The sequence below is a fragment of the Equus caballus genome, chromosome 31 (assembly GCF_041296265.1).
Source record: "Equus caballus isolate H_3958 breed thoroughbred chromosome 31, TB-T2T, whole genome shotgun sequence".
Lineage (NCBI taxonomy): Eukaryota > Metazoa > Chordata > Mammalia > Perissodactyla > Equidae > Equus > Equus caballus.
This window is the reverse complement of record NC_091714.1, coordinates 21,367,053-21,379,128: the sequence shown is the minus strand read 5'-3', so window position 1 is coordinate 21,379,128 and position 12,076 is coordinate 21,367,053. Positions and strand designations below refer to the sequence as shown.

The following is a 12,076-nucleotide window of genomic DNA, read 5'->3' as shown; positions in this document are numbered from 1 at the left end:
TCTCAGGATTTGCAGACCAACGGTCTGTACAAGGTAGTAACAGCATTCCTGGACTTCAACATGATAAGAAGGCAAGACATTTATTTGGACCATATTAAGGTGGAGATTCCAGAAAGAGAATAGCATAGCTCCAGTTGGGAACAGAGCAGCAGGGATGTGGATCAGGTATTCAGGCAGGAGATCAGGGTGAGAAAATAGGATCTGTAGTCCTCCGGAGAGGGGTAATAATTGAAGTAATGAAAGTGAGTGGGGGCTTCAGGCTTACAGAGTGAAGGGGCAGATACGAGACCTTGAGTGCCACCAGATATCTGAGAGGTCTGGGGAAGAGGAGACGGCAAGGGTGCTAAGAAGGAAAGGTCAAATTCAAGAACAGGAGAAGAGTCATAGAAGCCCAAGGTCAGGTGCTAAACAGTGTGTGTTTTTTGCAGAACAGGAGAAGGATGATCCATTTCCTTTTGATCTCCTGTGCCCCCTATGTGGGATTAGAAAAAGTCTGAAAGTTGCTTAGAAAATGATTGTGCTGTTTGTTTCATTTGCCACATGACTGAGCTGTCATTTGTCTCCCTTTGAAAAGAGAAGATCGTAATTTTCTGTGATTTAAATGTAGTCAGTTCTGTAAAGGTACCTAAATGTGACACACTTCAGGAAGATGTATGCCTGGCTTAGGCACTAAGGTAAAATGTCAGAGTAAATCACTAAAAATTGAAGACGTGACAGCCTGTGGGATGTGGCAAATTACTGTCACAGCTACAAAGTGTATCACAAAAGAGGCTTTTCTAGAAGAAATGCAAGGACAGCCTGATCCAGGAAATGGTCTTTTGGAATTTGGTCTGTTGTCACTTTATGCCAGGTGAGGATAGAATAGCAGTGCTGTGTTGCTGGTCTGGTTAATGTTGGAATTCAGAAAACTTACGGCATTTTGGCAGTATTCAGATCTGTTTCTTTATGTCTGTGTGGAGTTATAGTTCTGTAGCTACTGTCATTTATTAAGCTCATCTCCTCGACAGACACTTTGAAGAATGAATTTGAATTTTGCTCCTGCCCTCTGGAAGTTTATAATTGAAAAGAGTATACAGTGACAAGAAGTGGGGTAAAAATGACAATGAAAATTCCAGATGGTTCTTAGTTTTCTTCTGACACCATCTCTAACTCACTTGAGGCTTACACAAATTATTTTTGTAATTAGCTGAAATGTTATCAGTGATATACTTGACATCTGAAGGAAATGGATCGACCTATTATCCAGACTTGTGTGTTTTATATTTGTCTCTTTCTCTCTTCTTAAATAAATGTCTTCCCTGTTGAGTTGTTTTAGAAATAATTTTAATCTGTATAATTTTAGACAGTTCTTTTCCACGGTAGATAACTTAAAACAATAAATCATTATATGGTGTTTAAGCAGCTAGAGTGGACACATTTCATAAATGTCTTTAAAAATTCAAAATTAGTGGTTATTCACTGTTTAAAAATAGATAAATACAAAGGAAACTATTTGTTCATTTTATGTGACTGTCAAAATATGCCGTGTTTTTTGAGGGGAACATTTTGCATCAGGCAGAGGAAGTAGCTGGTTATATATATTTCTTAAAAGTTCCCCTGAGCTTATTTTTTTTAATGTTAAAAATTAAATAGGGAGATAAGGGGAGAATTTTACAAAGCAGTGATTTCCATGAGCAGACGTTAAATTCACGTGGGGTCTGTAATTTGCCAAACCCACATGTTTAGATTTATGAGTCATTCCCACTCTCAATAAATATGTAGATACAGGGTAGCTCGATAATCTGTGTTTGCCTGTTTTCAGTTAGCTACCGAATGACTCAAAGTTGATTAAAAAGAAAGACTGTGTAAAATGTCTTGTTTTTTTGTCTCAACTCTTCCTGCTGCCCTCTGAGGGCCTCCCCTGGGGCAGCATGTGCCTGGCCCTTGAGCTCTGCGTGTTTAGCTCACTGCAACCACATGCCACCCGTGGATAAGCCACAGGTTGTCCACACTGCCATCCCTCGTTCCTTGGAGCCCCCTGGACTTCTTTGAATTCTTGTCTTTTCTCAAGCAGTTCTATCCTCCTGGAATTCTTTCCTTGTTTTACATGGATCTCTCATCTCTTATCTATTCTTTAAGGCCCATTTCAAAGCCCACCTTCCCAGGGAGTCTTTTCAATTTGTCCTTATACTCTTCTGGCAGTCAGAGCTCTCATAGAAATGCATGTATTCTTCTCTTGGGGTACTTTCCCTCCTCCTTTTAGTATGGTTATCAGTGTGCTTTCCTCCTTCCCAGACTGGCCATCTTTGAGGGCAGGGCTCTGCCTTACCCTTCTGTGCCCACCATGCATGCTGTAGCACCAGCCATACCCACTGTAGAGGTTCTATATGTGGGTGCAAATACGTGAAGACCCACAGACGTTGGGTCTGCCCTATAAACCTCTATAATCCTCCTGAGCTACAAGTTGCCTAAATGCTGAAGCATCACGGGATGCAAACCAGGCTAGGCCAGATTGTGAGGACCTTATAGATAAGGCTTAATTCATTCGGCAGCGGGGAGCTATTATTTTTCTACAGAACCTGTTTTTTCAACTGAACATCTTCAGTGAACTTTGTATCTCATGCTGTGCATGCTGAGAAACTGTTTAAGAACGATTAGTTTGGCAGTAATATAAAGGATGAATGGGAGGATGGGAAGCAGGCTGTCTAAGGAGTTGGGAGAAAAGCAATGTAATATTTTAGGTGTTCTGCCATTTGGAATAGATTGAGAAATTTATGCCTTCCTATATGTAAAAGTAGAAGGAGCCTGAAGAGAGGAAAGCCAGAAAAGGAAAGTAGGAAAAATCAATATTCCAAAGAGTGAAAAGTGGGATCAGATTGAAAAGCGACAGAGTTTCAATTCAAAGCATAAAAATAAAAGATGTAGATAAAAGAAGAGTTTAAAAATGTGAGGATGGAAATGCTATTTATTTCTTTAAAAATTGAAATTAGCTATAAAGGGTAGATTCTTAAATTGAAGAATCAAGCTCAACACTTAGAGTAGAAAGGCGTTGGTTTCCGTGTTGGTATGTAATGCGCTGACTGTTCACGTTCCTTTTTCTCACCTGATTAGTGGATCTCTTAGAGTTGAATACAACAAATGAAGTTTTCAAACAGCACAAACTGAACCAAAATGATCAGCTCCTTAGTGTCCCAGATGTCATCAACTGTCTGACAACAACTTATGACGGCCTTGAACAGATGCATAAGGAGCTGGTCAACGTTCCTCTCTGTGTGGACATGTGTCTCAACTGGCTGCTCAATGTATATGACACGTAAGTTTGCGTTTTTTCCCATTAGAATACAACCATTGAATGAAATATGTTGATAATGCAAAATGTCTAAATATTTTAAGTGAATTTTTTAGAAAGTACTTTATCCAGTGGAAATGTTTATGTTAATTGTTGAAAAGGAATGGCTTTCCAAAAATTGAGCTCTTAGCCTGCTATAGACCAAAAAAGGATGTCCATCTATAATTTTAAGATTTTGCTTTAATTTGTAAAGGCTGTCAAATTCATGGTGTTTTTTTGTCACCACACCAGGGGAAACCTAGTATAAGTCAGTCCCATTTCCTTCTCCTTCTGGAATGGGCTCTCGTATTTTTTTTTCCCAAAAGATGAAATTTTGTATTTATTGTTAGGTGTTAAAATAATTTACTGGTTCATAATAATCTACTCTGCAAATTTTGTATGACAACTTAAGAGCAATTTGAATGGCAATTAAAGAGATGTAATTTGTCTTTTGGTATTAGCTTTACTTATTGCAATGGTGGTTTGTGTATATATGGTGTTTTAAATAATTTATGCTATAGGACTCTCTAATATATGTAATTTAATTAGATGCTCACTGTTACATAGAGAGCACTCTCAACTTCAAGCATAACTCATTTGCCATTAATTTGGCTTTTTTAAATATGGCAATGCATTTGTGAAATAATCAATTCTAGAAAGACCTGCTGTGGGCTGACATTTCTGAAACCTTAGGAATTATTCATTCTTCTGGTAGGGGGTTAAAGTATGCAAAGATGAAATAAGAAAATTAGAAGTGTTGTTTTTCTCTCAGACTCTGAAAGTTATTTTCCATTAATTAGCTATGTGAAAATTTGTGTTTGTCAGCCTTTTATTTGATTTAGAGAGAAAGAAGATAGATGATAGTTCATAAATGGCACATTTAGCTGCTGATTGATTCTGTATAAGAGGTAAATGATGACAATAGCTTTAGAGATGATTTAGTTAAAATTTTGTTTATTCTTTTGATTAGAAAAATCTTTTATCTTCAGTAGTCACAAATATCTTAACAAAGTCTTTTTTTAATAATCAAGTAGCCAGTGTGTGCTTGAGAGCTCTTAAGAAACTCACTGAAGAACAGAGAGCATGAATCTCAGTTACCAACGTGAATGTGGGATTTACTGGACCGCTGTCGGAGATCTTTTAATAGATTTCATTTTAATGTTCCTAGGGTAAAATATGAATGTTAGTGTAAATTTATTGTTAAGTTAATCTTCAATTTTTTAAATCTCCAAATAAGGACATTTTCTGTTGTAAATTCACCAAAATTAGGTGTTTTAAGTACAAAGTCTATAATTTAATTTTATGTCCCAGGAAGAATGCTAAGTTCATAGGATACTTAGTTAAAGACTCCACTAAGCCTTATGGAGTATGCAGAGGTGCATATTTTGAGCCATATTTTAAAGAAGAATGGAGACGATGTTAAATCATTCTTCTTTGGCTATAACGGACTACCTTGGCTTGGTAGGGCTGCCATGACAAAGTACCACAGGCTAGTGGCTTAACCAACAGACCTTTATTTTCTCATAGTTCTGGAGACCAGGAGTCTAAGATCAAGGTGTCAGCAGGGTTGGTTTCTTCTGAGGCCTCTGTCCTTGCCTTGTAGATGGCTGTCTTCTCCCTGTGTCCTCACGTGGTCTTTCTTCAGTATGTGCCTGTGTCCTATTCTCCTGTTCTTGTAAGGCCAGCAGTCCTCTTGGATGAGGGCCCACCCTAATGACCTCATTGTACCTTAACTACCTCTTTTTTTTTTTTTTTAAAGATTTTATTTTTTTCCTTTTCCTCCCCAAAGCCCCCCAGTACATAGTTGTGTATTCTTCGTTGTGGGTTCTTCTAGTTGTGGCATGTGGGACGCTGCCTCAGCGTGGTCTGATGAGCAGTGCCATGTCCGCGCCCAGGATTCGAACTAAGGAAACACTGGGCCGCCTGCAGCGGAGCGCGCGAACTTAACCACTCGGCCACAGGGCCAGCCCCTTAACTACCTCTTTAAAGACCTTTTCTCCAGACAATAGTCACATTCTGAGGTACCGAGAGTTAGGACTTCAACATAGGACTTTTAGGAGAATTTTACTCAGCCCATAACACATACATATGCTGTTCTCACCGGACAGCCTGAAAGGAAAAGTGCCACTTAGTTGGGAAGGACACAATATGTGAAATGTTGCGATTCATATTCCAGGGAGTTAAATGTTGATATCTTTCCACTTTCCACTGTCCAATGTGAACACATGGGAAATGCTACCACGAAGGTACTGCTTCTTATTTCAAAAGACAGTATCTGAAAATTTTCCATTTTGAAGGGAAAAGCTTTTAGGATTTATCTCCCTTCCATGCCAAACAAATATAGCAAAGACTGTGCTGGGTCAGAAGGGTATCCGTTCAGTCTATTTTTCTATCTTGGAGAGGAATGTTATGAATTAACCTAAGGAAAAAACACAGTTACTCCTATGATTGTCATCTCAGATGGCTGGAGTTGATTGCCCAAATTTCTCTAACAACTATGACTTATTCGTTTATCTAAACAAGAGTGACTTATTCCTTTCAAGTCATTAGTTCCCTTTGAGAATCTGGTAGAACTATCATCTGCTCCATGCAATGCACCAGGATACTATGGACCCCTGAGAAGTCCCTGAGCCTTGGAAATGGTACCATGATCTAACCCTTCCATGCATTCAGCTATTCTGACGCTCATTCATTAACCATATTTTTTTTTGTTTTTTTGAGGAAGATTAGCCCTGAGCTAACGTCTGCCGCCAAACTTCCTCTTTTTGCTGAGGAAGACTGGCTTGAGCTAACATCCATGCCCATCTTCCTCTCCTTTGTATGTGGGATGCCTGCCACAGCGTGGCTTGACAAGCAGTGTGTAGGTCTGCACCCAGCATCCAAACCGGCGAACCCCGGGCTGCCAAACAGAATGTGTGAACTTAACTGCTGTGCCTTCAGGCCAGCCTCAACCATATATTTTTGACTGCCTTGCTTTCTGTAGTATGATGCCGCCAGAACTGGTATTTTCAGCTTTTGAAGTATAATCAGCCAGCTCTTAAAATAAAGAGTGATGCGCACCCAGGAGATTATAGAATTCTGGAAGTGGATGGACTTTGAGGATCTTCCGCTCCGCCCTCTTCATTTTATTGGTTGAGAGACTGACCCACTGAGACGAGACAATTTATCCACAGCCACCTATTGCATATTGGTGATACATAGGGAACTGACATTCAGATTTTTTGATAATCACTTGATTATTCCTACCATCTTGCCATAGCTAAGAAAAATAGTACTTTGTAAATTATATTAAGTTTGGTGTTTCTTTCAAGTTTTAACATGTACCCAACTCCTAATAGTCTGAATTTTGTGAAAAAAAAATCTATTTTCTTCTGTTGTGGATGACAAGAATCCAAATTTTTGGTTCTGATTGCTTTGTAAGTTGGCAGCCACTTAACATTTGGCATCTCAATTTCTCATCTGAAAAATTGAGATAAGAATATCTGCCCTGCTTACCATCCCTACGGTGATTGTGGAGGGCAAATGAACTAATATATGGAGACAAGGCTTTATAAACTATAAAGAGAAAATTGATTTCATTTGTGAGTTCACGACCTCACTCAGTCTTCTTCTTCCCAGGTTAAAAAGTCTTAATTTCACAATCTTCCCTCTAAATTTAATGGAAATCAAAAGTGTTTAAATCGTGATTTAAATCAACAGTCTGGAGCACTTGGTTTAAATATTTTTGTCCCTACAGAAAATATTAACCTCATTTGCTGAAGTGTTATGTCATGTTTTTCCACTATTCCAAGATGGATATAATTTTATAAGGTGCATGTCTTTCCAGTTAAACTAATTTCAGGAGTTACTTACAAAAACTATCAGGGACCAAATACTTAAATATTGGGTTATGTCAGTCACTGATAAATTTCGTTGCCTCCCTATTCCCTCTTAAATCCAGATATCTTATTTAATATCAGAGCTCTCTATCATCTGGCCCCATGTGACCTGGACAACTTTATCAGCTGTTTAGCCTTGATGCAAATCCTTGCTTGCACCTGAATGCGTCCTGTCTCTGGTGCTTGCTACCTTGCCTCTGTCCTCTTGCCCAGGCTTTTTCTGTGATAATTTACTTTCTCCTGGTTAGGACAGTCCAGCCAGGTCATGCCTTCAATGTCTGATTTTAGGCTTATCTTCTCCATCAAATGTTGTGAGACTAATGGCTACTCAGACTGATCACTAATCATTAATGCCTAATCAGCCACAATTATCTTTTACTTGGTTATTTCCATGCATAAATGTTGGTCTCATGTTTTCCTGTGATTCTCTAGTTGTTTTCTTGTCTCACTTCTCCAGCTGGTGTGTGAGCTTATCATGGGTAGAATCGTGTCTTGTACTTTTCTGTTGATCCCTACAGTACACAGAACAGTGCTGGGATCACAGTAAGCCATCATAACTGTTGACAGTGTGATGAATGGATGGTTGACATTTCCGGTGCTCTTCTTGATGATGTTTCTTTCTTGAGTTGTTGCTATAGACTGAAGGTCGTCCTCCAATACATAGCAGTTTGATCTTTTTCCCCTTAAGGGATGCTTTGTCCTTAGCCACAATCCTCTACTAGTCCACTCACACAGCCTTTTGTTCTCTTCCTCAAGTCTATTGTCAGATTGTGTCCAGAGAATAAAATTTCCTGATTTTTGGAAGGAAGAAAACAGATATAGGCTATTTTCATGTGATAATTAGGACATACCTAAAAAATATGAAGTAGAAACATAGTTCATCGCTTGGCTCTGTTTAAGGTTAATTTGAAACTAGTGTTTCTGTAATTGTGAGAAACTGGAATGAGTATGTTAACTTGGATTTCTGCTTATAGTGGCTATATTTGTTTTAAAATTTAAGTATTAGTTATTTCGTAGGCCAATTCTGAATGTTGTACACATACATAGTAAGGGTTCAATAAATTTGTTGGATATTATTTAATATAGATTATAAACTCTAGGCTATTGAGGGACTGTTTTGAAAAGACATTTTACCAATCCCTAGGCATATTTTCCTTTTTTATTTATTTTATACTTTATATGTCATGGTTTGTATACAGAAACTTACTTGAGTATTTATAATTTGAGAATGGAAGATGTATCAACTAGTATTAATAGTAAAATGTCAATATCATCAAGATTTAAATATAGTTTGACAGACTAGCTAAAATTAAAGTTACATGACACAGATATTTATCTATTTTTAAATAGCATGAATTACTAAAATTTATGTATTCATATAATTATGTAAACATTTAGTTATAGGTTTTGAGTGTACTGTACTTGTGTATTGAAAACATATCATAAGAAAGTTCACAATAACAACCTAAACTGAAAACTTACCCTGTTTAAATGAAATAATGAAAATAACAATAAAGACTTTTTTTCTGGACTGTGTGTTATCCCATAGCGAGGATCATATGTTATTAATTTTTGGAGTTTTTGCAATTTCCTTTCCCCATCTCCAGGATCTAGTACAGAGTGACATTTGGTAGACAACTCAGTAATTCTTTGCTAAATGACAGAATAAAGAAAACTCTATGCTTTTAAATATGAAATAAAATCTTTCTTCTATTCACCTTATAAGTGAAGTTGAAATGGGCTCTCATTGGCATAGTATGAAGCTGTTTTCTGGTGTTGGTTAATTAATACATTTTGTATCTAACTGTAATTTGAAACTTCCCCAAATAGAGATTGCACACCTGTCTATGTAAGATCATTGAATATTCTAATTGCAATAGTAATTTATAAAAACTGCATTGACAGAGGACAATAAGTTTTTAAGTATTCAGCAAGTTATAAGCCCTCAGTATATAGTTAATTTTCTAGTCAGTTTTCTTACATTTGTTTTTAGATATATCACTATACCTTTCTTGCTGTATTGTCACATGCATATTATATATAGCTCAAGCTGTTTATTTTGAATCTTGCATTTATAATTATTAACAGACAGATTTCTAACTCATAGTATTTATAAAAATGAAATCTTGGGGCTGGCTCAGTGGCACAGGAGTTAAGTTCGCACACTCTGTTTCTGCAGCCCCCGGGGTTTGCCGGGTCAGATCCCAGTTGTGAAGATGGGCGTGGATGTTAGCTCAGGGCCACTCTTCCTCAGCAAAAAGAGGAGGATTGGTGGCAGATATTAGCTCAGGGCTAATCTTCCTCAAAAAAAAAAAAAAAGAAATATTTTCAGCTTTATAATTATCATTTTCATTTTACCTCTGTTTGTTCTTCCTAGTTTATATGTTGTGTGTAAAGTGATGTGAGGGTATATATTCTTCCACACTAGGTGAAACACACAAATAAAATGTCATGAAATTATGTTCGAGTTTAACATTAATTGTTAAAAGTAAATAGAAAAGTTGTATCTTAAAGATGCAATTATCTTTTAATAGTTTACCCTCAAAAAATAGGTATTCAGAAATAATTAGCATACTCCATCCAGTTTTAAATGCATCTGACGGTGAGATTCTTGTAATTTCAGGGGTCGGACTGGGAAAATAAGAGTGCAGAGTCTGAAGATCGGGTTGATGTCTCTCTCCAAAGGCCTCTTAGAAGAGAAATACCGATGTATGTAAGACCTTCCTACGCCAGTAATGTTTTTAGTAATAATAATGGTATCAACTTGTTGGAGACTTACTTCATATGATTTGCTAGTAATAAGAGTTCCTATTTTTTCTAACCTTACTGTACGTGCACGAGGTCAGACAAAGGGTGGCAATGCAGAGATGTGAGTTTGTGGGAAGTGAAAAGCTGATTATAGGATCAAGAAGTGAGGGGCCCTGAGGGAGTGAGAACCAACTACAAATTGTATCTCATTTAATTCTTAGCATAATCACTCCAATATATAGGCATTGTGATTCCCATTTACCAGCTGAAAAAATTAATTCTGAGAAATGTTAAAAATCTAGTCAAAGGCTGCAGAGACAATAAATCGTGGGGCTAGAATTAAATTGTAGACTTTTCTGACTCTAAAGCCCAAACTTTTTCTACTTCTCTGTACTTCCCATGCTAAAGAAAGAGTTAAGATGGACCAGGACCTTTGTACTATACTCTATACGAGAACCTTGTGTCCTTCCAATGCTGAAAATAGTTGATAGACTAGAATTGTTAGAGACATAGTCAGACAAATAATCATATTTTATAGCATGAGAAAATAAAATGTGATAAAATATTTTCTCATTTTATATTTGTTTTTATGACCAAAGCAATCAGTGGTGTCCCTTTAGCTGTCAGTTCATGAAGGGCATCCTGACATTTGGAGAGGGAGAGGCTCGGGAGCTGGGGCACTTGCCTTGTCATCCCAGCTCTACCTTAGTGGCAGAGTATCTTTAAGCAGGTTACATGATCCCATTGAATACTGCCAGCTAAGAGGTGTTATTACTTCCAGAAAGATGAAATTTAGTGAATTTTCTTCAACTGAGGAATGAAGCTAATAATTCTTGCTTTGAAATCAATTAGAGATAATATGTGAAAAGTCCCTACATATGGCTGTTGTTGAATAAATGGCAGCAATTGCTGCTGTGTCTCCAACTCTTAAGTATTGTAAAATATCTCTTGATTGTTTTTGTCCATAAAATGTGAGTTCCTTGATCCTGCCGTACATATTCCCAGATGATTCTTTACAGACATATCCATGCATTTGGGGAAGATGGATAGGGATATTTCATGATGGAGAGACACCAAAACAAGAGGGTGTTTGATCACAGGTCCTGTGAGCTTAGTTGAGTTTTTCATCTTATGTGAACATGCACACATTTAAAACAACTTTTATTTTCTGGGAAGGCTGGGAGGTGATTTGATTCTCAGGTCGAGAACGTGATGGCTTGTTTTTCTTACATGGTTTGACAAGAATGTCCGGGAAAAGAGATAGGGGTTTGTATGAAATGGAAAGCTGACCGTGGGACCAGGAGTTGAGGTGCCTTGATAGAGTCAGAACCTAGCAAACTGTGCAGAGAAAAGCTTCGCACGAGGCTTTGTTTGGTGGCGCTTTATGTATCTCGAATTCGAATCGTCTTCCGCGTCACAGTTGTCAAAAGATACCGTTTTCAAAGCTAAAAAGTTATTTCTGTTATAAGTGGGGAAGGAAAATGTTAATGAACATTTCCTCAGGGTACCAAAATTAGAAAAGGATTTTTTTTTATCATCTGTGATTTGTAGTTTTCATGTGCCCCTGCAAGAATGTAGGTTTCTCTGAAAGATAACAGTTATGTCACGGTGCTGGGAAGCAAATGCACATTCAACCTCAAGGTTTATCATAAATCTTAAAATGTAAGCGTGATCTGTTTTCCTACATCAATGATTCCTTCCTCCCCTTTCTTTTTCAAGCGCATCATCGGATGGTAACCTGAGAACACTAGAAAGAGTTTCAACATGGTGGCTGTAGTTATAGAGGAAAAACCAAATTCTACACAATATAATATATAAAGATGTCTTTTATCTGCACACATACCTTCAAACGTATTTCTGAAATGTGTAATCTCTCCAATGAGAGAATTTAATTTTAATCTTCAAAATATTGCAATTGATGAATAAAAGATAAACCAATACTGGAAAGAAGAAATGAGTTTTGATTTTATTGAATCAAGAATATTATAAAACAGCTTAGTGTTTGTTTTGTTCAGTGAATAGAAAAGCCTGAGCTATGTGAAAGTGTGGATGAGTTTTTGTTAATAAATCCTTAAAATTTGAATAAATGTATGTTATTATGTGGAATGAAGTAAAACAAAAATAACTTGTATAGTTAATGAGA

The 12,076-nt window shown here is 37.2% G+C and overlaps 1 protein-coding gene across 43 annotated transcripts in view; it reads left to right on the top strand.

Annotated features, from left to right (window-relative positions):
* Positions 1-12,076, top strand: part of UTRN (utrophin) — a 478,290-nt gene that overhangs the window by 412,390 nt on the left and 53,824 nt on the right. For all 43 annotated transcript variants that reach the window (XR_011434362.1, XR_011434361.1, XM_070256224.1 and 40 more), the window contains 2 exons: positions 3,091-3,292; positions 9,809-9,894. Coding sequence is in view for 41 of the 43 variants with exons in the window: in XM_070256224.1 (XP_070112325.1) it covers positions 3,091-3,292; positions 9,809-9,894 (288 nt within the window). In the remaining 2 variants the exon portion in view is untranslated. The remainder of the gene's footprint in view (positions 1-3,090; positions 3,293-9,808; positions 9,895-12,076) is intronic.